The following is a 22147-nucleotide window of genomic DNA, read 5'->3' on the forward strand; positions in this document are numbered from 1 at the left end:
TGTAATATAACATTGTCAGTTGCCAGTTAAAATCACTAGTGGGTGTTGTTTTGGGGTTCCAGAACTCAGATGGAGGTTGTCCATGTATAAAGTGACATTGATTTTCAGCTTCACACTAGCCATGCTGGTCCTTGCAGAGTAGTGATTTTTTTTTTGTTGAATATAACTTACATGGTGACGGCATCCTTTTCATATTGCTTAATATAAGATCTCTAACTGAATATCTGACATGTTCAGATGTGGTCAGTTGTCAAATATCGAGGTCAAGAAGGTCAATTATTGATTATTGATTGGTTCCATTTCTTTATTTAAAGAAATAATTGCGAAAATAGCTGATATACACGCCTGTGAAGCGTTGAGAGCTTGTAGATGAGATATTTTCGCTATTTGATACACAACGAAATATATAGGGTATTAAGACCGGGAACACATCATTCATTTGTCATTTCTTTTGCTATTCAAAAATAGCAGATATACAAGCTCATAGCGCGGCACCGAGTGCCGCGTTATGAGCTTGTAGATCTGCTATTTTTTTTTTATCGAGAAAATGTGTGCAAATCTTTGTTATATATATATTTATATTTTAAAGCGATTTTTTTTTTACACAAATTGAACCACTGATTTAGAATTTAGACTGATTTCCCCCCCCAAAAACTATTAGAACCTAACACATAAATCCCCCAGAATCTTTGCTTCTGGGGGATTTGTAGAATCCCCCAGGGGCAAAGATGACCATTATCACCCTCCCCGCCCGGCTTCCCTCCCCCGAACACGGGCCAAATAAATCGACAACGCCGGATGCACCACGGTGGATTCGAACCCACAACCTCCGTGGTGGTGGGCAGTGACTTAACCACTGCGCCACCCGAGCGCCCTGGTTAATACATAGTCATACATACTTTCTGAACTAGTCACCTTAGGCTTAGAAGGATGACACTGATGTATTTCTTGACCTTGTTACTTCTTGGCATTACAAAGACATTCAGTCCTACAATTTTCACAGTCTGTTCCTCAGAATTCAGCTCCCAGGCAGAAAAACATCTAAAAGCCAATTTAGTTGATGCCACAACAGGTCAAGACAAATACAAAACGCTTCATGGTGACCTGAATATCCACAGGTTTGGATTATTATCTTTATGAAAAGGTATACAAAGGTGTCGTGTGCCCTTTAAGAGTCTTTTCTTGCTGTGTGCATACTTTGTGTGTAAACTGTAAGGCTCTTCCTTTTCCTCTTGGAGCCTCTGGAAGTCCATGTTTCCATGAGGAGTGGAAACGCCTCAGCTTTCAGAGTCCATGAGAAAAGTCTCAAAGTTCTGGTCGAGCTCAGACACCAGCGCGTCCACCAGTTCTTCCACGGTGGGCCGTCTCTGCAGCATCCCTGTGTGACACAAAAACACTTTCAATAAGAGGGGGGGGGAATGGGAGAAGAGTGCACTTTCACCAAAAACATTGCTTTTTAATTATTTCAAATATAAAAATATAAAAATACAAATATAAAAATATAAAATAAAAATTGTCAAAATAGGCAACATTTTCAGATGAATATAAAGAAAACAAAGTCTGGACTATAAAGTTGTCTTTATGTTGATCTTCTGTGGGAACACTGTCATGTTGACGTTATGCTCTGATGAAGGCTGGACTAGCTGAACCCTACCAATTGTGTGTGCGTGCGTGCGCACATGTGTGTGTGTGTGTGTGTGTGTGTGTGTGTGTGTGTGTGTGTGTGTGTGTGTGTGTGTGTGTGTGTGTGTGTGTGTGTGTGTGTGTGTGTGTGTGTGTGTGTGTGTATGTTTTCTTGTGTGAGATCAATAATTACTGTGCACAGCAACAGGTTACTCGTTATTATATTGAGATCTTTTTAAGCCATATTTCATACCAGGGTAACTCAAGATTCAAGCTCTTTATTCATTACATCTCATATACTGGTACACAAGAGTCAAATTGTTTGGGTTTGGCTTTCTTTTTTTTTTCATTCAACCAATCAAGGACAACAAGTTTCCTTCAAAGTTGTTTTAATTTCTGTACAGCATCAGATACCAAAGTTCACCTGCTTGCCATTCTTCAGTGTAATCGCTAGTAATTATCGCTAGGGCTGCTGATCTACAAGCTCGATCTTCAAGCTCTACAAGCTCACAATGCAATGCAACACGTGTGAGCTTGTAGATTGGCTATTTTCACAATTTTTGTGCTACACCGTTGTATGACAAAGTATATAAAATAGTGGTTAAGTGGTTAAGCAGTGCATCAATGCACTGATTAATTAATGCATTTGAGGCATCCCCGAAGGGTTATGATGATCACTAGGAATCATGGGGAAAATGTTTTGACTGTTTTGAGTTATAGGCCAATGTGTGAAGCGGCCTGTTATAGTGGCACCATGATGCCGATTTGAAACATTTGGGGTATAGGGGTTGTCCCTTGGCCTACTGGGAGTGCGCATGCGAAGTTACACAGCGATCAGTCCAGCGGTGCCTGAGATTAGCAACTCTCTGACACGCACAAACAAACAGACGGTCAGACAGGGCAGGAGCGAAAGTAATACCTGCCTCTTGGCCATAGGCGGCGGGTAATGAAGGCTAGGATAGGCTAAGCCTTCCCAAATGCTGTGAAATTCTGGGAATTGTGCAAATTATATATAATATATGTGTGCAGCATTATTTAGTATTTTTTTTGATAATAAATCAGTAAAATCAGGCAAAAATAAGAATTAACTAACCTAACCCTAACCCTATAACCAAAATAAAGTAATCAAAAACCAAAAAGAAACTAACACAATCCGCCCAAAAAACAGATTTTTGCAGATTTTGGCGCCCGCGCGCTTTGCGCACGGCTGACCCCCAGCCTTCCCAATTGTCTTGCTCACCCACCGCCTATGCTCTTGGCCATTCCGGCCTGGCGGAGACAAGAACTTGTCATGACAGAGGCTCTCCCTGAATGTGTGTGTGTGGGAATGGTGCACGCACGCATCCACGCACGCACAGGCGTGTCACACCCAGCTCAGAGCCTAATTAGTTTGACTGAGGCCAGGTGTGACTGCTTAAATCAACCTGCGAGGTTCGCTGTGATTGGTCTACTTTCCTCAGGACACGGGCATGCTCATACAGACAACCCTGTTCTGGATGGCAGGCTCCTCGGTACCACGCTGTTAACCCGTTAAGACCGGGAACTTCTGGGGGTCCCTGGAACAAAAAAATTCGGGGGTCCGCGGCCAAATAATTATTTTCCTAAATCCTAGCAGTATGTTGTTGATCAGTGCTACTCCAACTTTTCCATGTCAAGGAACCCCAAAATTATATGGATGTGGCCGCAGACTCCCATCTCAAAATATGTTGTTCCAGGGACCCCCAGAAGCACAGATCGGAGTTAAAAATGTTCGCTTTAAAACACAATTTTTCACGATTTCCCCCCAAAATAGCAGATCTACAAGCTCATAGCACGGCACATGAGCTTGTATATCTGCTATTTTTAATAGCGAAAGAAATCTAAAGAATTACACAGATACGTTCAAGGTCTTAATGGGTTAAAGAAAAGGGTGTTTATTTCTCCAGAGGAAAATGTGTCAGGGCGCTAGTGGGGAGAAGTGACACTTCAGTGAGGATAAACAAACTACTGTGTTTTCATTTGTTGTTTTTAGCCACGCTAGCAGCAGCAAGGCTCCAAGGACGGTGATGTCGATCTCTCCGTCCACCACGTTGGTCCCAATCAAACATCTCAAAAACTCCTGGCTGGATTCTAAGGGAATTAGCTGTGCACCTTCATGCTCCACAGATGATGAATTTGGATGATTTGGGTGACACCATGAGCCTTTTCCGCTTTTTTGTTGTTGTTGCACTAGTGAGCAGTGGTGGAAAAAGTACTCAAATGTTTTACTTACGTAAAAGTATCAATACTGCAATGTAGAAGTACTCTGTTACAAGTAAAAGTCCGTTTTAAAATTAATTTAAAAGTATTGGTATCCAAATGCACTTAAAGTACCAAAAGTAAAAGTACTAAAATATTTGAAAGTAGCCGATCTACAAGCTCACAAAGAAAGTGGCAAAAATGCTTAATAGTAATGGAACCTTACCATTCTTATTTGAATGTTTACATTTATACATGTATGTGTACATTATGGTACCTAACCTACTAACTGTATGTTAGCATTGACCTTTCTCTCGACCTTACACTTACTCACTCAATCTCTCTCCCACCCACCCACACTTATATTGACTATTGCTGTAGAGCTAATATGCTCTTGTTGTGTGAGCGGCCATGGGAATGTGTGTTTTCAGAGCCTGTCTGCCAGCTCATGCGTGGAGCGCTCCCTGCGCTTTGCTTTACAATTCTGCTGCACGCCTGCTTTGAACTCAGTTCATTTCCCCTTGTGTGGCTGCCAATGTAAATAGGGCCTCCCCCTCACCTCCCCCTCACCGTCTTTCCTGCATGGGTCACCTCCAACACACACACACAGACACACAAAAAAGCATGTCTACGCAAGCACGCATGGATGGAGACCCAAAGGGTTTCACAAAAGAGTTTAGCACACACACACACACACACTCTCTCCCCCTCTCATACACAGTGTGTGCTCTCAATATACATGAAAGGACAGACACAGCTGGAGAGACACACACACACACACACACACACACACACACACACACACACACACACACACACACACACACACACACACACACACACACACACACACACACACACACACACACACACACACACACACACACACACACACACACACACACACACACACACACACACACACACGGGAAACCCATCCATCTCGCAAAAGCATCCTAGAACTGTCTCAGCAGGTGGAAACTGAGACTTGAGAGGTTTGGCTTGATCCTGGCCTCCCACTAAACCCTCACAAGAGAGAGAGAGGGGGGAGGGGGGGCAGAGAGAGAGAGAGAAAGAGAGAGAGAGAGAGAGAGAGAGAGAGAGAGAGAGAGAGAGAGAGAGAGAGAGAGAGAGAGAGAGCGAGAGAGAGGCAGGGCAGGGCAGGTCTCATTGTCTCTTATTACCCCACCAGTCGCACCCTGCCCCTTGGCAGCAAAACGATACCCGTACATACAGGGGTTCCTGACTGAGCACACAGCCACCACAAGGCCTGTGGAACAAGGAGGAGACCACATGAAAAGACACCCTGGTTTCCAGACATTAATGATAGGCGTTATTACAGAGGGGCCTGATGGGAGTGTTGTTGTGGACCACCGCTGACGTAGATGTCATTTGAGACGTCTATGTCATTTTGCAGATGAATACAGTGGATAGATACCCTGTGCCATGATAGGTCACCTTGTGTCTTTCTTTTTTGTGAGTTAACAGTGTCTTCACTTGGTCATCTTTTCTGATTAGTGATTATTTAGGGCAGGGGTCTTCAACGTTTTTCAGGACCAAGGACCCCTTAGCTGAGAGAGAGATGAAGCAGGGACTCCCACTACATATTGGATTCATGTTAAATGTTAGCCTGGTTCCAGACCATAGACCCCGCCCACTCTCTGAGTGGACTGCTCCTCTTGGTCTGGTGTCATAATGTGAGCCTATGGCTTTTCACGGTCGAAGAAAAACCTGTCAAATCAGAGTCGGAGGTGGGAGTGGTCTAACGACAAGCCAATCAGCGAATAAAACAAGCTGTGCGATGATGTCAGATGTAGGCGGATCCGTGGATCTCTTGTGATTGGTTGAGGGAAATTTGAATCCCCTCCCCCTGGTAATCGCGGACACTGCAGCCAATGTCAGACTGAAGCTCCACGCAGCTTCAGGCTGATAATCAGGCTAGTTAAATATGTATTTTTAGACATTTAACCGTCAATACTTACTAAACTTGACCTTTCACTTGGTCTGCTCTTTTTCCCATCTACACCAAACCGCTTTGCCAAAAATAGCAGATCTACAAGCTCACAACGCCTCGCGCTGCGAGGCGTTGTGAGCTTGTAGATCTGCTATTTTTGGCTCAAGTTCTCCTCTGAATATGATGCTAGGGTTCAAGCGGTTAATGTAAATTCCTATCACACAAATTTGGTGGACCGCCTGTTGAAGACCCCTGGTTTGGGAGGGGAAGATGTTTTTATGGCAATATCTGACATACATAAACTTTTCTAACTTAACTCGATGATGTTTCTCATCATGTTTTAATCAGTTTGATTCGATTGTCGACTCATTATGTAAAATAAAGTCAATTTAAAGCCAACTCTCCACCGCACCGATATCGTCCCGACTCGGCCGCGGAAGGCGTTGGAAAGCGTCTCCTGCCGACAACCTGCCGACAACCTGTTGTAGATAGCGCCGTGCCGTCGGGTCGGGACTTCTAGAATATACGGTCGATCAACCACCGAGCAGTTTCGGTCGTGGCCCGACCGGTAGAGTCGTCGATAGCCGTAGGGTAGTGAAGTGAATCAAAGCCTGAGTAGAGAAACAGTTGTTGCCCCTTCCCTGGCCCCTGTAGTCAGTGTTGCCATGTCGGCTTATTATAAGCGACTTTTGGCTTCTTTTTCTGTAAAGTTGCTTGTAAAAATTGGTGGTTGCTTATTTAGTTGCTCATTTAGGCTTGTTTAATTTTTTTTAAATTATTATTTAAACCAGTGGCTAAAATATTTTCATGAAAATGTTTTGTGCATTTGTGTTTCAAAAATATTCCAAATATTCCACATTTTATTGCAAGAGTTTTTGAAAATAGCCAAGCTTGTAGATCTGTTATTTTCAAATAGCCGATGCATATAGGTTTAAAGTGCTCATGTGGCCTAATTTGCTTCTTTTGGGCTTGTATTCCTAGACCTGGTTGCTTATTTCTCACAAAATATGGCAACACTGCCTGTAAAAATGTGTCCTCATTAACGTCGGCCGACAGTTTGTGCTGAACTAAATGCCAACTTTTGCCAACAGACTGCCAGTCTGTTGTAGTCTGAAGTAGTCTGTTTGGTGGAGAGTCACCTTAACTCACTGACCGCCAACGACGTCTTCTGATGCCTGTTGCGTGTTTTGAGTTTTTACACTAGATGGCGCTCTTCGCTAAGATATGAGTGACCAATTCGTTCTCAGTCACACACAGATCCAGGAGATCGCGTGATCGCAAGATCTCCTCCACCATTCACTTCCTGGTTGGCGTATTTGGGGAAACAGCTGTATCTTGCTTTCCTTGTTTTTTTTCTGCATTTTTGACGAGACATGATATATTCAACGGCCTATAACTAGCGAATTGTTGCAATGTTTTTTTGTTTTTTTTTGCGGAAGCACCGAGAAACCGTCCGTGTTTAGCAACGATCGGGGCATCGATCATACTGGAGATAAATATTCTGTGACTAGTTGATAAGGTAAGGACATCGCTGGCATTGGCTGATTTTATTTATTTATTTACACAGGCAGTGAATGAGTTAACTGAACTTCAACCCAATGCAAACAGAAACTCAGCCTCTTAAAACAATGTAGACTTTTATTACTACCACAACCCCTGTGGGATTCTCCCATGGACATAAAAATAAATAACAGTTGCTCAAATCTGAAGTGTTTGTGTTTGGGAATGAAACTTTGCAGTGCTGGCACACAAACAGATGTGCTTTGTCACTCTACTATCTTAATACAACTCTGTAATATTATATTCTAGTATAACGCACATGCAGTATAGCTACTGCATGCGCGCCTATTTCCGGAATTCCACCAAAAACAGCTAAACACACATGTACTGTATAGTGTAAACTATGAAATCACACACATGCCCCCCCCTCTCTCTCTTTCAATATTCCAGCCCTACATGAGCCAGGAGAGCTGTGGGATCAGATCTTTACTTTGGATAAACTGCGTGCTGTCTGCGGCATCACTGGCACTTTCTCTAATGACACCAATTTCCTGCCTGCGTTGTGATACCAGGGGGATTTGTGGCCTTGGAGGCCTGCCCGCCTCAGGTCAGTGTGTTAACCCTTTAATACCGGGAACGCATCTCTCTCTCTGTGTGTGTGTGTGTGTGTGTGTGTGTGTGTGTGTGTGTGTGTGTGTGTGTGTGTATGTGTGTGTGTGTGTGCGTGTGTGTCATTTTTTTTATTTCTTTGGTCAATCAAAAATAGCAGATCTACAAGCTCATAGCGCGGCACCGAGCTTGTAGATCTGCTATTTAAAAAAAAAACGTGAACATTTGTGCAAATCTTTGAATATATATATTTTTCAAAGCGAACATTTGTAATTCAAATCTTTGCTTCTGGGGGATTCTACAAATGTATTCTAAATCCTAACAGTTTTTTGGAAAAAAATTGATGTTGCTATAATCAGTGGTTCTCAAACTTTTTGTGGCCGCGGACCTCCATCTCAAAATATGTTGTTCCAGGGACCCCCCAGAAGCAAAGATTTGAGTAGAACATTTTTGCTTTAATATATATATTTAAAGATTTGCACAAATTGCCACGATTTTTCCAAAAATAGCAGATCTACAAGCTCATAGCGCGGCACTCGGTGCCGCGCTACGAGCTTGTATATCTGCTATTTTCTAATAGCCAAAGAAATCTAAAAATGACACACAGATGCGTTCCCGGTCTTAATGGGTTAAACAAGCAAAGCTCAACATGCCGAGACTGACAACAGAGAGAAATCTCTCTGGCTCTGTAAAGCGAGGGAGAGAGAGATCAGGAGAGAACAGGGTAGGTAAAGGGCATGGCAGGGAGAGAAAGAAGGGGGGAGAAAGAATGAGGAAGGGCGGGAGAGGGTGAGAGACGGAAAGAATACGTTGGAAAAAAGAGAGAGGAAGAGAGACTGATGAATACAGTGGGGGAGACGATCAAGAGCAGAGACGGAGACTGAAGCCTAAATAAAGCCTGAGTTATAAATTGATATCTTATAATTATTGTTTCAACTTAACTCATTGACTGCCAATGACGAGATCTCTCATCATTTTTCTCCAAGGCTCAGACCGCCGATGATCTGCACTTTCAGTGGTTTTACGATAGAGGGCGCTCTTCCGCGCCCTGTGAATGACTATGATGATGAAGAGTACACCCAGATATCACGTGATCACAACAAAATGAAGCTTCGTTTAGTGTTAAAGGATTTCTAAAAGTAAAGTTTTCTCTGCTTTCTGTTGTTTTTGACGAAAACAAGCCACTGTCAACTGCCCATAACTATGGAATGGATTATCCCGAAGGCACGCTTTCCCCCTCCTCCCCCTCGATTCTCAGAGACCCCCCTATGTCTTTTGAGGCGATCGCCGGGTGGATCGCTGTGACAAATAATATTCTATGATTTTTCAAAGGTTAGTAAAAAACGCTCAAAATCGCTGGCAATGGCAACTATAGACGATGCTTTAACTCTGGCAGTTAAAGAGTTAACCAACACAACGCGTTGAGAGAAAGTAAGAGAAAGTGAAAGAAAGACTCAGACAGACAGACAGACAGAGAAAGTGAGAAAGTGGGACTGAGTGAGTGATGACCGGGCCCAGCTATTGAAGAGGCCAGTCAGGTAAACAACGGAGCCTTTGCCGGGCCCGTCATCACCACCAGCGCAGGGTGTCAGCACCTGGCTCTCACGTGGGCGGCGGTAGCTGAGGAGAGAGACTCTACAATAAAAGCTACCAGCAGCCCCTTGCACTTCTTCTTCTTCCCAGCCATACCAGCCTCTCTGGGAGAGTTGTGGAGGAATGTACAGATAGCCTGAACAAAGCCATAACAAGACTCCCTCTCTCTCTCTCTCTCCACACACGTGCACGTGCACGTGCACGCGCACGCACACGCACCCGCACACACACACACACACACACGCGACTGCTTAGCGATATGTATTATCTGTATTGATACAAGCAGGGATGGATGCGAGGAGGGGTTAAGATAGAAGTAGTGGACAATAAACACTGGTGGGGTACAGCCGTCGCTCATGGGACTCACTATGGCTTTTAGAGTGGTAGTGAATCAAATAAAATCATCTTAACCCGCATTCAATCCGGGAACGCGTCTATGTCATTTTAGATTTCTTTGGCTATTCAAAAATAGCAGATCTACAAGCTCTTGAGCTTGTAGATCTGCTTTTTTTTTAATATCGTGAAAAGTTGTGCAAATCATTAAATAGATATTTTTTAAAGCGAACATTTGTAAAATATTTTGTTCCAGGGACCTCCAGAAGCAAAGATTCCATTTTCACGATTTTTCAAAAATAGCAGATCTACAAGCTCATGAGCTTGTATAATGGGTTAAACAATGATAGGTTACACAGGACCTTATTCTCCATCTATCTTACATTACAACCGACTACATTATTACAATTCCTCCTTAAACATTGGATGGGTGGATGGGTGGATGGGTGGATGGATGGATGGATGGTATACATTTTGGTTTATTTTCAAAATATTCCCCTTGGAGATGGAGCTAAGTTGCAGCAGCAGTTCAGCAAGCATGATGTTTGACAAAAGCTACATCTTTATAACCGAGGCCAATGAAATGTCACGATAATCCGCTGGAAAAACATAGACAAATACAAGTAATCACTGAAACCATAACAGAGTCGGTGTTGGTTACACACACACACACACACACACACACACAGTATAAAACCTGAGTCAAACTGAGTTTAACCCATTAAGACCTGAGGTCAACCTGACGGTTGAGCACTGACGTCAACCGTCAGTGCTTCTCAAACTTTTTCATGTCAAGGACCACCCAAAATTATATGTATTTGGCCGCGGAACACAAAATATTTTGTTCCAGGGACCCCCAGTAGCAAATTTGAGTTAAAAAGTTTGCTTTAAAATATATATATATATATTCAATGATTTGCACAAATTTCCACAATTTTTCAAAAATAGCAGATCTACAAGCTCATAGCACGGCACAAAGGGATGACACGGATGCTTCCCCGGTTTGAATGGCTTAAGCTGTCCTTTGTGTACACTGTGCCAGAGCCTTATGGATAGTGGATTTACCATCATGACTCATCTAATCTTAAGAATATGGCATTCTTAATTCATAACGACACTGGCACTGAGAAGCCAGGTTCATGCCCACTAACATGCTTTTATCCTCGTCTGTGGCGCTTACCAAGTTGGCAAATCAATGTCGGATAATAGAATGGAAGTCAGAAGTCAGAAGACAATAACTTCCAGCACCTTTAAAGTTAACTTTATTTATCCAGGGAAGGCTCGGTTGAGCGTGAATGCTTTTATAGCAAACACTAGTTTTTGCATTCATATAGTTTGCATGCATGTTAGCCACTGAATGCCTCAAACACATCCAGTGGGCGATTCTGTACCGTCATTAATAAAGACCACCTTAACCCATTAAGACCGGGAACGCATCTGTGTCATTTTAAGATTTCTATGGCTATTCAAAAATAGCAGATGTACAAGCTCATAGCTTGTAGATCTGCTATTTTTGCAAAAATCGTGCAAATGTGTGCAAATCTTTGCTTCTGGGGGGGGGGGGGGGGGGGGGCTTTAAAAAATATATAATCAAAGATGTCCACAAATTTTGAAGATGTTTTATTTTATTTTTTTCTATAGAAATCTGAAAATGACACATATGCGTTCCCGGTCTTAAATGGTTAACAGCAGTTTTGGGAGAGTGTGAGGGGTGTTCAATTCTTAACTCTCACTGCCTAGATTTCTTTTCTTTTTTTTTATTCTTACAAAATTGGATTATATAGAAATAAAAATACAAAAAGAAAAAAAAAAACCCCAAAAAGTCAAAGCACACAAAAGAAGCAAAGCAAACAATTTGGCCTAGACGTTCTCATCCGGCCTGGCAATCCCACGTCTTTATCCCCTAGGCTACCAACACCCCATCTAGTCTGAACAGACAGAAGTTTTAACAAAATGTTTGAAACACACCATGCCAAAAACAACTCTACTGTACTGTAGGTAAAATGTTATAATGCTGTCACAGGCTCCATACTTTTAACCTCCCGTCAGTGATCATTTATTTCTGTTGTACACCAACCCCTGAGGACTCCAGGGCTTTTGCGTTTAATACTTAATGTATAATTAGGGAATCATTTGGTGAATTAAAATAACTGTTTAACCCATTAAGACCTGGAACTGTGTCATTTTTAGATTTGAGCTAAAAAGCATTATTTTACACTTTGGGCTATTCAAAAATAGAAGATATACAAGCTCATAGCGCTATGAGCTTGTAGATCTGCTATTTTTTTAATCGTGAAAATGTGTGCAAATCTTTGAATATTTAATTATATATATCATTTTTTAACTCAAATCTTTGCTTCTGGGGGTCCCTGGAACAAAATATTTTGATGGGGCTCTGCGGCCAAATACATATAATTTTGGGGGTCCTTGACATGAAAAAAGATTGAGCACCACTGATATAGCAACATACGTTTTTCAGAATACTGTTGAGATTTAGGAGACATGTAGAATCGGCTTAAGGTCTTAATGGGTTAAATCAAAAACTAGTAGTTGTCTGGGTCCCATTGAATGGAGGCGAGAACCAAATGAGTAGCTAGCTTGTAGAATAGAAACTGAGCGGTAGTCTGGATTCCCAGGACCAGAATGGAGATATGCTGCTTTATGCAGCCTTGGTCATTCGTGATGACCAAGGGGTGAGATATTGTATAAGTAAGTACCTCAGGTCTTGAAAACTATGCAGAGCATTTTCGTTCAGAACGCCTCCTACACTCTATATACCTGCATTATGCCACAGAAAAGATGTAAATGGTTGTCCTGCAGGTCGTACAGCGTATTTACAAAATGTGCTGGCACACCACTTGACTTTCGATGTGCAACGCTTTTCTAGATTTCTATTCGATTACAATAGGATGAGTTAACCCAGGGCCATATCAGTCTACGTTGTCGGATAGAAAGACCTGTAAACAGCGCACTTTCTTACAAAATCCTTTCAACATGAATTCTAGGGTTTGAGTTAGCAAAATTAAACTGTTAAAAAAAGTGCAAGATAAGTATGAGTGTAATAATGCTATGCAATTTGTCCCAATACTTAGCATGCTGGGCAAGAGGTAGATAGATCTACATACTGTACGTACTGTACTGTACAGTACTGTACTGATCCAAAGAAATCAACTCTGGCAAGCAGGATTTTAACACATTAAGACCTGGGGCGATTCTTAAAAAATGATTTCTAAACAGTCTCTAAACAGTTTTTTGAAAAAAAAATTAAAAACAATTTTTTCAAGATTTTTCAAAAATAGCAGATCTGCAAGCTCATAGCGCGGCACTCGGTGCCGCGCTATGAGCTTGTATATCTGCTATTTTTGAATAGTCTGACCGACCTGTGGGAGCAGCTCAGGGCAGCAACAGGGATCCCCCTCCCCTGCTGGCTTCCACCTACAGACACGCCAAATTGTGTTCATCGAACGCCACACAGTCAATAAATACAACCAATTTGTTTTTAAAGCACATGTTACTGTGTGTCTTACTAATGGGGTAACATGCACAGATTGCACACAGATTTATTGGAATTTCTTGTTTATTTACTTGGGGAGGATTGGTGGGCCGATGGCTATCAGTTAAATGAAGGCCCGATGTAGCTGGCTAACAGCTCTGAGCCCAGTGCTAATGACCGCTCCAGGGACCGCGGCTCAGGCTCAGCCCTGCCTGCTTTTGCAGCTATCAAGCGTTATCAAGCATCTCGGCTGCAGTAGCAACCAATGAATCTTTCAGGACATTATAGGGATAAGGAAGTTGAAAGGGATCATCTGGCCAGAAGTCAGCATTCTGAGCACTCACACACCCAGACCCGTTTTTGACAGCAGAAAATACTGTATAGTTCTTTCGTGCAGTGGTTTTCAACCTTTTTTCATATCGGGTCCATTATTTATTTGGCATTTGAGCCACGGACCACCGTTTGATGAGATTTAGACTCTCAGACCCAAAACTTTTAATATTTTGTTGTTGTTGGATAAGATTTTATCAAAAGAACAATTCTTCTACATTCTCTAATTGTGTAGACTTCTTGTAAATTTGCAGATGTTTAACAACTCTCGAGAGCGAAAATGAAACCAAATGGACCCGTAAGGGTTCATTTGGTTTCATTGGTTTCATTTTACACTCTCAAGAGTTAAATATCTATAAGGGTCCATTTGGTTGCCAACTCTCCATCATTTAGCTGGGGACCACCTGGAAACTCCTCAAGGACCACTGGTGGTCCCCGGACCACTGGTTGAGAACCGCTGCTTTAGTGTGATTATGGCTATGAAGGTTACATAGATACCGTTGGCACAATGTACATTTTTCTCAGGGATCAAAAAACACAAGAAAAACTAAACAGAAGACATTACATTAACTTTCTGGTTACCAAAAAGACAGCATGGCAACCAATTTGGATGTTCTTTATAGGAACTGTCGGCACAGTCAGATTGCTTGACTGAGACCAGTATTGATTTTGACAGCTTTCTATTTAGTTTTAGTCATAGTCTTTTCAATAAAATGTCATTTAGTTTCAGTCAGTCAGCTTTAGTGGACTAAATATCATAAGATTTTAGTCGATAAATCTACAAAAAATATTTTGGCGGTGCCTTGATGGTGTCGTAATAGCTGACTTTACACTTGGTTGCATGCTGAAAATAGCCGATCTACAAGCCCACAACGCGTCATTATAATGACTTGTCTTTTAGTTCTACTGGATCTCTTCTCCACTAGTCCCTCACTTTAGTCTAGTTTTTATTTGTTGACAAAATTGTCAATATATTTAGTGTTAGCTCTAGTCATCATAGCTTAGTTTTCGTCAGTGAAAAAAGGTAGTCGATGATCATCTTTTGTCATAGTTTTAGTCGACGAAATCAACACTGACTGAGACTGTCTGTTGTAAAGGGCTATTGATCCCATCAGTCTAAAGTGCCATAGATCGGCTGTGTTCAGTGCTTGGGGCAGCCACACCCAGTGGATTCCCTCCCTATGACTGCTGGGATATCTGGGGCAAACAGAGGCAGGGTTTGACTGGTTGGCCAAACCTATTGCTCATGGGTTTGTCAAGCCAAGCAGCTTTTGAGCGTGTTGAAATATGCTACATAATGATTGTAGCCTCCACATTCTTTCATATTGTTATAATAACTGCTCTAGCTGAATAAAGAATATTGAGAACCCAGGTTTGATTTTTTTTATATGGCTTCAAAATATAAGCAGCTGGGGTGCCTTATAAATATGTATAGGTAATATGTATACATATTCATAATCATGCACTTGAACACAGATTTCTGGTAGCTGCAGCAGCACTTCAGCTTCTGCTCATAACCATTCGAAACATGTCATGGTGTGTAAAGTAATTACCCCCGTCTAACCCGCAGGCAAACCATCCTCTCGCTGCCTCTGTAATTATGTCTTTGAAGTTGGGAGAGCCTGCTTTTTTTTGGGGTCTGGAAATGGTGTTTTAGAAATGGCAAAAAAGCTAAACATGACAAGGGTGATGACAGTCTACTGGGTAGGTTTCACAAGAGGAGCTGTAGTGGCACTCCTGTGAACAAAATGACAACACTACAGCTATGGTCATAGTTTTTTTGTTTTGTTTGCGTGTGTGTGTGTGTGTGTGTGTGTGTGTGTGTGTGTGTGTGATGGTAGAGTTGGTAACCAAATGGACCCTTATAGATCTTTAACTCTTGAGAGCTTAAAATGAAACCAAATGGACCCTTATACGGGTCCATTTGGTTTCATTTTACGCTCTCAAAGAGTTAAATTATTGTTAAACATCCGCATTACTTAATTAAAGAATTGTTAGTTTGATCAACGCTGTTATCTCTCCTATGGTACAGCATGGAATTGTGGACAAAATCTTATCAAACGATAACAAAATATACTAAGTCTTGGATCTGAGAGGCTAAATCTCATCAAACGGTGGTTCCGTGGCTCAAAAATGCCGAATGAACAATGGACCTTGGATATGAAAAAGGGTTGAAAACCACCGATATAAATAACCAAAACGAAACTTCAGTCCAGCACGCTTTGTGCGCAGCAAGCAGTCGGTACAACCTGCTCGCCAGAGGCAACAGGGCCTTGCTATACCTCATGAAAGAGAACCACCGGGGTCCTGGGACCCGGCTCCCCCAACCCGACCCAAGTGGATGCATTATCCCACCGGTGTGGTTCCTGATCCGTGCTGAGCAGTGGGGGGGCCATGGGAACAGGTTTTAGCCCCCATGAAAGCCCTCTTCTGTAAGCAGGGCCCGGGGGCGGCCTGGGCTCCACAACACAGAGAAGCCCCAGTCAGCGTGTCCCCTCAGTCGATCACCTTTCACTCTCTCCTTCTCTCTCTCTCTCTCTCTCTCCCCTTCTCCAGACTTTTTCCCTTCCTCTCTTATTTCTCCTTCTTTTCTGTCTCTCTCTCTCTCAGCCTGTTCTCTCTTTGTCTCTCTCTTTCTTGGGTCTCACTTTCCGCCACTGCTGCTGCTACTGCTGCTGCCGTTCCCATTCCATACACTGTAAAATTCCAGAGTGTTAGTTTAACTGCGAGAGTGCAAAAATGTACCGTTCCGGGGCCCATTTTTTTTCACTCTCAGAGTAAAATCAACACTCAGAATTTTGCTGTGTGCCGTGGGGTTACTTTTCAGCACAGAGTTTTGTGTCTGGGAAATATCCAACCAGTGGGCAGGGAGCCATGCAGATAAAAGAGGCTGGCCTCTGATTAGCCCTCGCTGGCCCTGCTCTCCGGTTCCCCCCTCTGCCCTCCTGCCCCCCCCCCCCCGCTACCACCTGGTGAAACAAGGAGGAGAGGTGGAGGAAACATTACACAGCCTCATCCACAAGGGGCTTTGTTTGAAAGGTTTTTTTTACGTAATGGGTTGAGTCTGGATTCTGTATTTGGGGGGGTGCTTCTTATATAGCCCCCGGCCCCCCCCCCCCCCCGGCTTAACCCATTAATGCCGGGAAAGCATCTGTCATTTTAGGTATTAACGACTTTAACCACATTATCTGACACTTTGGCTATTCAAAAATAGCAGATATACACTTGTAGATCTGCTATTTAAAAAAATTAATCTGTTATTTGTGCAAATCTTTGAATATACATATATTTTTTAAAGCGAACATTTTTAACTCAAATCTTTGCTTCTGGGGATTCTACAAAAAGGCTTCTAAATCCTAACAGTTTAAAAAAAAAAAAACTTATGTTGCTATAATCAGTGGTTCTCAAACCTTTTCATGTCAAGGGCCCCCAAAATTATATGTATTTGGCCGCGGACCCCCATCTCAAAATATGTTTTTCCAGGGACCCCCAGAAGCAAAGATTTGAGTTAAAATGTTCGCTTTAAATAACATATATATTCAAAGATGTGCACACATTTTCACGATTTTTCAAAAATAGCAGATCTACAAGCTCATAGTGCGGCACTATGAGCTTGTATATCTATATCTATATCTATTTTTGAATAGCCAAAGTATAAAATAATGGTTAAAGTGGTTACACAGGTGCGTTCCCGGTCTTAACGGGTTAAGTACAGCTTAGGATCCAAGGATGTAAAAACTTGATTCTTGGCTCATTCGCGTCATTCTCTTCCTTCCCCATTCCCCAATGGGCATTCAGGATGGCTGCTATGAACTTCTCAACCTCTTAGAAAACAATAGTAGAGCTGCTAAATGTTTCAACACATGCGCTCACTGTTCAGCTTTATGACCGTGACTTATGCAATCATTATGATGCGCTAAATTATAAGGACAGATGTAGCTATCATAAATGCAGAGGAGGCTATTTGACAGCCAACTCCCACTACAGTCCCGAAAGCTTCCAACATTTCGCCAGACATGGCAGGGATGTTGAAATAGAAAAAATATACTGCCCAGTACCCTAAAAATGACTGTGATACAGATGACGGTGCTTAGCGTAATGCTAGACACAGAAAATTGACACAACATTGGTTGCTAATCATTCAGCTGGGCGCTATTCTTTTGAATACTAAACTCAATTGTTTTAAGCATAGAACAGATATTCACATTCATCGCAACCATGTGCTTCCATGTGAAACATATAAGAGGAAGTAGGGATGCAAATTATCGATTAATTCATTAATTGATAGTTGATAACCGTATCAATCAATTTGGAAAATTCTTGTCTGAAACCGAAACCGAGTGCAGAAACGTAATTGCCCCGATATAACATTAACGAGTGTCAACGAGCATCAGCTGGACACAGACACGCACACCCCTCTGCAGTGCTCTTTGGAGTCTGTCTCATTTCTCTCCAAAAGCCCTTGAATATGATGGAATATGATTAAGGATTACTGTGATTATGAAAAGCTCACATTTGATATCACACACACACTATACCTGTAACTTTCACTAGCCCCTCCCCCCCAAAAAATGAAAATAATAAAAAGCAATTCTTAAAAAAAAAAAAAAACTAGTTTGATACATTTAATTACGATTAACGATAGATACGATTATAGATTGATTGTTAACATCCCTAAGAGGAAGTAATCACTCCTTCTACATCATCAATGCATTCCACAATGGATGTCTTCAGAGGATATGTCACATCTTTTGGCAAGAAAAGATCTTCAATGAGGGCCTGTACAAAGTCACAATAAGCACTGACCGCTCCGATGGCTCGGACGTGTCCTCAGAATGGACCACGACCGCATTGCTAAAGGAGCCTTGAGATGGACCCCACATGGAAAGAGGGAGGCCAAAAACAACCTGCGGGAGAACTGTGACCTCATAAATGAAAACGGCAAACGTAATTTAGGGCAAGGCACAACATACTGCACAGGACAGGACCAGATGGAAGCAGATAGTCACAGCCATATGTTCCAGGAATGGGACGTTTAAGTGGTTAAATGTGTACACAAAAAAATAATAACCATCAGTTTAGGACTAATTAACCCAAAACTTTAAATAATTAATTTAAATACAAATGTATTAAAATACTGTATATACAGTAATTGTAACTCTTACAAGTCTATAGCAGTGTTACATGCTCATTCTGTTTTTCAAAGAGACCTTCGGCAATTCTCAGACTGCATTTTTTAACACAATAATAAGTTCTACAAGTACTTCATGCTAATATGGGACGCACACTAATTTGAGGTGCTGAAATGCACTGCTAGTAGTGACAACAACTTAACTCACTGAGTGCCAAAATTATTTCTGGCTATTTCTGGCCAGTGCGATTATTATAAAAAAAATTCAAAGTTAAAAAAAAGTGCTTTGGAAGCGAGATACAGCCTTTTTCAGTTATAAGTTAAACAATGAGTGGATGGAGCTGCAAATCTTCAGATAATGATATCTTGGGTTCTGAAAAATATATATATACCGGTATATACCGTATATATATATTTATTTATTTATTTTCACTATTTTTTTCAAAAACACGTGAAACACGTGATTGGCACGTTGCACCATAGCGGTAAAACACATGAAACACGTGAATGGCACTCAATGAGTTAACTGCCCTATCCTACAGAGAAGTGATTTTAATGTTACCTTTATCCTGTGCGATTTATCCAATGTATGTATTAAATAAACAATGTTGCTGGCCACCACTAAATCTATAATATTAACACCAAAACAAGCGGCACCTTAAGGGGGAAATGATACCTTAAGCATTCTGCAGGTAACTTTCATTTTCGTGTTTAGTGCCTTGTCTTTTAAAATAAACCAAAGGCTTTTATCTGAAACCGTAGCTGATAATGAGACATGTAGGAAACCACCAGACAGGGGAAAACATTTCCAGACAGACGACTGTTTATCTTTATTGGACGCTGTTCACCTTGTTGGCAGTAAAAAAAAGTAGCCGACTGGAGTGCCGGCACACGGCACGGTTTTTCAACCGCATGGTTGAAAAACACCCAGCATGACGGTATAGTGACACTTTGCGTTCACACTTATATACTGTGGTATAAATGCAGGAAAATGTACTTGGTTGCATGACGGGATTTTGACGTCATCAGATATACCGCATTAAATATACCAGTAAATTGCTAGCATTATAGGCAAGTGTGAATGGGGTTAAATATGTATCGGTTATGGTATCCACTCCATAGCAATAAGCGTCATCTAGTGCTCCAGCAATGAAGGTGGATGTAAACAATAGAAGTAAGGTGCTTCTGACCTGCAACACTATGGGCAGGATGGATAGTATGGACTGACAGAGCCCTTGTATCTATACTTATAGCTATGGTTTTAAGGTATTAGTCGCAATATATTTTTTACAGTGTAAAAGAAGATAGAAGGGCACAATCATGGGACAGGACAGAAAAAGACAATCTTTCACATCCACACAAAAGTAATACTGTAGCTATTCTACAAAACAGGTCTGAGTTAGAACAGCAACTTCAAAGTAAGCCATAAAGGCAAAAAAAAAGAAGGAAAAGAAAATGATCTTAACAACAGATACCTAAACTACAGATGTAATGACAGGGAGCCTGGTTTGCTCGGCGGTTGTAATTTCAGAGAGCAGGAACAAACGCGGTCGGTCGGTGCCGCCAGGACAGCGATCCGATCAAAGAGGGGGATGTGGGAGACGGAGAGGCAAAGGAATGAGGGAGAAGATGGCATAGAAGCAGTGGTGGAAAAAGTACTCACATTTCTTAAAGTATCAATACTGCAATGTAGAAATACTCTGTTACAAATACTCTGTTAAAAGTCAGAAATTCGAAATTCACTAGAGTAAAAGTAAAAGAGAACAAAATGTAATTAAAATACCAAAAGTAGAAAGTACTCATGCAAAATTGAAAGTTAAAAAAAAAATACGTTTGAAAATAGCCGATCTACAAGCTCACAATGCGTCGCATCGCGACGCATTGTGAGCTTGTAGATCGGCTATTTTCAAACGACCAAAATGTATATAGGGCTGAAGTGTAATAATAATCTAAATCTACAAAGTAACCAGTAACTAAAGTTTTCAAATAATTGTAGTGGAGTAAAAATACAATATTTGCCTCTGAGATGTAGTGGAGTAGAAGTAAAAGTACTGAAAATCGGAAATACTCCAGTAAAGTAAATAAAATACCTCAGAATTGTACTGAAGTACAGTACCTGAGTAAATGTACTTTGTTACTTTACTTCACTGGATAGAAGGGGAGAAAGAGGGGATGTCAGTGGAGGGGAAAGACGTGGATGGATGGGGTGGGATGGGATGGTGGAAGAACATGCAGAGATGGATGCGGGAAGGTGGGGGAGGATGATGGGGGTTTGTGGGAGGTGAAGGAAAAGATGTAGGTGGGGGGGTGGGGGTGGGGGTTGAAGCCTGTGGCGAACCTGTGGGACAGATTTACAGTATACCTGATACTACCCCGCTCTCTTTCTTTCACTCACTCTCCTGTCTCCTGTCTTCCCTATACCTCTCACTCTCACCCTCTTTTATTACGCTCTCTCTCTCTCTCTCTCTCTGGCCATCCTGCTCTCTGTTGTCATGTCCAGGCATGCTACACAGAAGCGGCCCGGGGGAGGACGGCATGGGTATGGTGTGGGTGTGGATGGAGCAGTGAAAAGAGGTGGAGGAGAGGAGATGGGGGAGAATGGGTGGAGAGGAGGAAATGATGGGGGGGGGGGGTGAAAGCATGAGTAGAGGAGGGCGCAGCGTTAAAGGGATAGTTCACCCCCAAAATGACTTTTTTTCTATCGATTAGTCACCCCATGGAGACTTGAATTTGTACCTATGTTTTTGTCGCATTCCTAAGCCAATGACCAGGCAGCGGTTCCGGTAGGAGACACAAAGAGTCTCCTTTGTGTTTCCTACCAGAACCGCTGCCTACCGGTCCGCTGGTCATCAAATTATTTGGCTTAGAAATGCGACCAAAACTAAAAAATATCCATGAATTCAAGTCTCCATGGGGTGACTAATCGATAGGAAAAAAAAATGTTTTTGGGGGTGAACTATCCCTTTAAGCCTGTCAGCGTAGCAGGCATCTATCAGCGGCTAAACAGCCAAACTGCTGCTACCATTTAAAGGAAGGGACCTGGCACTGAAGTTCAAAGGTCAGACAGCTGGAGGTGACCTTGTGTGACCTCCAGGTCCCAAAGCTGTGTTAAAAAAAACAAAAGTTATCCCAAGCACACACACAGCATGGCATCAGAGAGCAGGGGCATTGCTGTGTTTTTCAGACCAGGAGAAATAAGTGACTTTTTGTGGTCTAAATTTTTTTTTAAATGCATGGCGCCTGCCATAGGCTTTTCCAGTCTTTAGCAATGTATAAATATCTTTTGAAAATAGCAGATCTACAAGCTCACAATGCGTCGCGATGCGACACATTGTGAGCTTGTAGATCGGCTATTTTCAAATGG

The 22147-nt window shown here is 42.0% G+C and overlaps 1 protein-coding gene across 1 annotated transcript in view; it reads right to left on the minus strand.

Moving 5' to 3' along the window:
- Nucleotides 1-567: 567 nt before the first annotated feature.
- LOC308085463 (mitochondrial intermediate peptidase-like) overlaps nucleotides 568-22147 on the minus strand; it is a 73405-nt gene continuing 51825 nt past the window's right edge. Inside the window, 1 exon segment of the mRNA XM_080428623.1 lies at nucleotides 568-1378. Within this exon segment, the coding sequence (XP_080284749.1) occupies nucleotides 1278-1378 (101 nt within the window). The 3' untranslated portion in view covers nucleotides 568-1277.

The sequence above is a fragment of the Gymnoscopelus braueri genome (genome assembly GCF_963280865.1).
Source record: "Gymnoscopelus braueri genome assembly, chromosome: 5".
In the NCBI taxonomy this organism is placed as follows: Eukaryota; Metazoa; Chordata; class Actinopteri; order Myctophiformes; family Myctophidae; genus Gymnoscopelus; species Gymnoscopelus braueri.